The sequence below is a fragment of the Sinocyclocheilus grahami genome, unplaced genomic scaffold (genome assembly GCF_001515645.1).
Source record: "Sinocyclocheilus grahami isolate Dianchi unplaced genomic scaffold, SAMN03320097.WGS_v1.1 scaffold417.1, whole genome shotgun sequence".
NCBI classification, from domain to species: Eukaryota; Metazoa; Chordata; class Actinopteri; order Cypriniformes; family Cyprinidae; genus Sinocyclocheilus; species Sinocyclocheilus grahami.
Genome location: NW_015505596.1, coordinates 204,080 through 208,391, shown reverse-complemented (window position 1 = coordinate 208,391; position 4,312 = coordinate 204,080). Strand labels below are relative to the sequence as shown.

At 35.6% G+C, this 4,312-nt stretch overlaps 1 protein-coding gene across 1 annotated transcript in view; it reads right to left on the bottom strand.

The window, feature by feature from the left end:
- The window catches only part of LOC107551188 (ER membrane protein complex subunit 2-like), a 25,784-nt gene extending 23,870 nt beyond the window's left edge, over window positions 1-1,914 (bottom strand). The window contains exon 1 of the mRNA XM_016232715.1: window positions 1,810-1,914. Coding sequence (XP_016088201.1) covers window positions 1,810-1,849 — 40 coding nt within the window. The 5' untranslated portion in view covers window positions 1,850-1,914. The remainder of the gene's footprint in view (window positions 1-1,809) is intronic.
- Window positions 1,915-4,312: the final 2,398 nt, after the last annotated feature.

The window sequence follows — 4,312 nt, the reverse complement described above, 5'->3', positions numbered from 1 at the left end:
CACTGAATCATTCATTCAATTGATTTGTTTGAACAGCTGATTCATTCAGGAATGAAACAAGTCTTTATGAATGGGTAATCATGAATCACTGACTCACTAGATTCGTTCAAAAACGCACTTTCATTGAATGAATGAAACTCAGCTGTGTTTGCTTTTAGAGATGCGCAGCGGCTGAGCTGTTACTATATTTTGAACTATTTTCGTTAAAGAAATGGAGCAAAATCAGGCTGTACTTGTTTACTGAACTGTTGTATTGAATCAATATCACATTGGCAAACTCCCTTAATAATTATTAAAATCTATCACTCTCCAAATCTGTGGGCACACAGAAAATGAGAGCGCACAAGTGAGTTCTCAAGATTCAAAAGCACGTGCAAATGATACGTTCCGTCATCTGTCATCGCGTTACAAGCGCGGAACCTGCGGGAATGAGTAGAATTGTTATTAATAGTCACAATCTCGCGCCGAAATTCAAGTCCTGCTCTGTGTTCTCTGCTAATAACCCGACTGTGAATGATGCGAGCGGCGTCACATATGTTGTCACTGAGAAGCTGGAGCCGTGGCCTGGAATGATTTTTGGTGTGCCGGCAGAACAACAACAACAATGCGCTACATGCTTCTTTTCCCCTAATTTTGTTTTTTTTTTCCAATTGATGGAAATCCGTCGTAGCGACGGAAAACTTGAATCCCTGCATAAACAAAATTTATTTCAAATTTAATTCAAGCACTGTCAAGGACCTATGTTTGTTTTCAAGTACTTTCCAGGCCTTGAATCCATACGTCTGAAACTCAAGTACTTTCAAGAAGCGTGGTAACCCTGTATATACTTTGCTTAAATTAATCAAAACAAAACTACAGTTTATATAAGAAAAATACAACACCCTGGTAATGACAGTATTTTCAAAAAATTATGTAAAACAAATAAAAGACCAAAAATATCAAATATTTTTTTAATATTTTAAATACAAGCACATACAGAGCGGTACAAAAATCTGAGACCACAAATCAAGCTTTTATGCATAGTTATTCATTTTTCCCTTATTACAAATTAAATTAAGTAAAAAGTAATCTCATAAAGTTTTAGTATTTGAAATCCTTGGCTTGCTTTAATGATAGCACGCCAAGATGATTTGAGAAATCAAGTTGTGACTAAAGAGTAAGTCATACATCATGTAAAATATCAGTGATGAATTCATCTAAATGAATCAGTGAATCTGAATTAACGTTATTCAGTGTTGTCTAATCCAAACCTATAAGATCATTGCACTGAATTAAGATATCAGCTTTATGGCAACAAAAGAGTGTCATCAAAAAAAAACAACAAAGGGAAATAATGATCATCTCAAGTGAACTGAATCATTTTTATCGTCTGATTGTAGGTGAACAACACGATATTCAAGTGCATCAATATCACATCTGATTTTTGCAAATCCACAAGGGATTCATCATAAACAGACCAGGCAGATATAAAAAGATTTACATTAATAATCCCCCTACGTTTCAATTTACTTTATAATTTAAATAAAGCACAACATAATAGCTAAATGCACACTAAACCTTTTCAGCGCAACATCTTATATGAACATAAAATTATACTTTCTTCTAGAATACAAGTTCTGCTACTAAGCTGTGCCTTCATAAGCTAACTGGCTACCTTATATAGCATGTTGTCTTTAATGAAAAGCACAAAAAATAAGGCACTTAGTTGGTAAACCTGCACAAAATGAATAACTAGAGAAACGATAGGATTACTATAGATAGAGCCTGAATATCTTAATAACTGCTGTTAACAAAAAAAAAGTAATTTACCTTCCCAAGTAACATCGTAGAGCTCCGATATAGACGACATGTTTTCCTAGTCCCGCCCCCTGTGAGCTGATTGGTGGATGACAGTGACGTCTCAGTTAACGCCATGGGAAGGGTTAGTGAAGGGCAAAGGCAAAATCCAAGCAATATTTTTTGTTGAATTCATACAATAACAAAAAAAGGGAGATTTTATTTTTAAAAATCTGAATCTAGGTATATAATATTTTGCTAAAAAAATCACAAAGTTATTTATTAGACATGCAACTCAAGAGTTTTCAAACGTTTTAAGACGATGGACCGCTTCAACATCAATATATAGTATATACTGATCTTTGACTTACATCAGTGATTCCCCCAATATTTGGAGTTTTATGTATTGTATCAATCAATCAATACATAAAACTCCAAATATTGGGGGAATCACTGATGTAAGTCAAAGATCAGTGGCAATAAAATCATTTAAAAGTATTTAATTATATAAAGTTAAATAAGAATGATAAATAACTAATTATAACCATTTTATAATGTATTTTTCTCTTATTTTCTCAGTTTTATCAACTAAATATTGTGGATTTATAAAAGATAGGCTTTATCTTTGGAGTCAAGTATACCGAATTCATAAGGTTTAGTCTGTTTTATTACCATAGAAAGTCTTTGTAGCATTTCTAAAGGGTATTGTGCTTTTATATGCTGTGTCTATTTTCTCTCTCTCTCTCTCTCTCTCTGTGTGTGGTCTCTGTGGATCTGGCTCAGCGTGTGATTTACTCTGCTGTGTCTACCACACGGTGCATTCACCAAGTGGACTTAGCACATGCTTGTTTATAGTAGCACAACCTAAACTTGATGTCATTCCTATTTGTGGCTGCTTGTACATCGTCCAGTTTAACCAAGGTTTGTTTCCTAAAGGATACTGCTGGCACAGTGGTGTAAAAAGGGCACCTAGAAAATGTTTTTAAAAAGGTCTCCTGGATGGCAATCACTTGATATGTGGATAAGGCTTTTTGTTGGAAAGCTATAACAAACACATGAAAACAAGCCAGCACTAACTGTTGGGAAGTGTTGGGAAATAACTAAAAGGCAATGCTACTAAACTACTGTTCAAAAGAGGTAAGTACAGTAAGTTAATACTTTTAGTATTCAATTATTTCAGACGATTCATTTAAATGAACAGATTTACAAAAAAACGATTCACCAGTCCGAGTCCCTGAATATTAATTGGGGGTGTTTTTGTCATATTTGGTATACATTTGCCAGGTTATCAAGTTTGACACTGTCACCCTAATTGAGGTTGTTCATTCATTCAGAACCTCTCATTGTTTTTGAATGAGCAAACACATCTCTGTCTGACAGGACAGTGTGTTAAAGTCACATCGTGATGCATGGAAATAAATCTTTCTACCAAATTATGGCATACAATCAAGTGAAACATTATCAAAAAGAAAAAAAAAAGTAGAGTTCTTAGTACAATCCACTGCTGGTTGATCTTGAGACTTGCAGTTGATTGTAGGAATTAAGGGAGATTGGAGAATGAGAATGAAGTCACCAGAAAATCCAGTTATGACATTTTACGAAGGTCAAAAAAAGACAGAAACATATAACTGTTCACAATAAGATGAATAACATACATTTAGAAAATAGATTGGGTGAATTTCCATTTCATTCCAACTTTAAGGGCCCACTGCTGACCTGTGTGTCAAACCAGATCATGTAGAAGACACCTCATGTACACAGGTCCTACAAGCTCTTTACAGGCATCAGATTCATTTACAATTGGGTCTACAGGAAGTGAGGAAAAAGGTAGCACATACTTTGTGTTTACTTTGGAGCACTGCTTTTGCCAGAAGTGTCACCATAAGGATAGATCAATAGCAGCCATTTGAAAACAGCACGAAATTGTGCTGCTTAACTACTGCGTGCGTAGTTTTCCGTGCCTTTGGAGCACCACATGTGACATGAAGTAGACCTGTGTTTCCCCTCATATGCCTGCTCCCACAGAAAGAGGGCTTTCACTGAAATACTCTGTTCAGACATTTTATTTTGATTTCTGACAGAAGTAGTCAAGCCTACTGATCTCTGACACAAGCAGTTCTTAAGACGCAATTTGGAGCAATGGGTGAGGTGTTCTGCGGCTTTAAACAACCGCTGCACTTTTCCAGTCTTTTTTTTTTCAAGCAATATCTTCCAATTACAGAAAATGACGGCAGATGCCATTTACAACAGTATTTGCTTTGAAAGCAAATCTCGAGCCCAGTTTGACAGGATCGCTTTCAATCTTAGACAAATCTTAGACATGACTTTAACTGTGTGCCTGCTTTGACCTCTAGACCTAGTCGTTGTGGCAAATTGCAATTATTTAGTAACACATTTTCTTTATTTATCTCACTTTCTTTATTGGCTCTAGCACACACAACACTAACAAGTGCGTCACACACCTCTTGTTCCAGTGCCAAGAAAAATAGTCAATTCTCGACTGATCCTGTGACATAAAACCTGGTCTAAAAGTAGA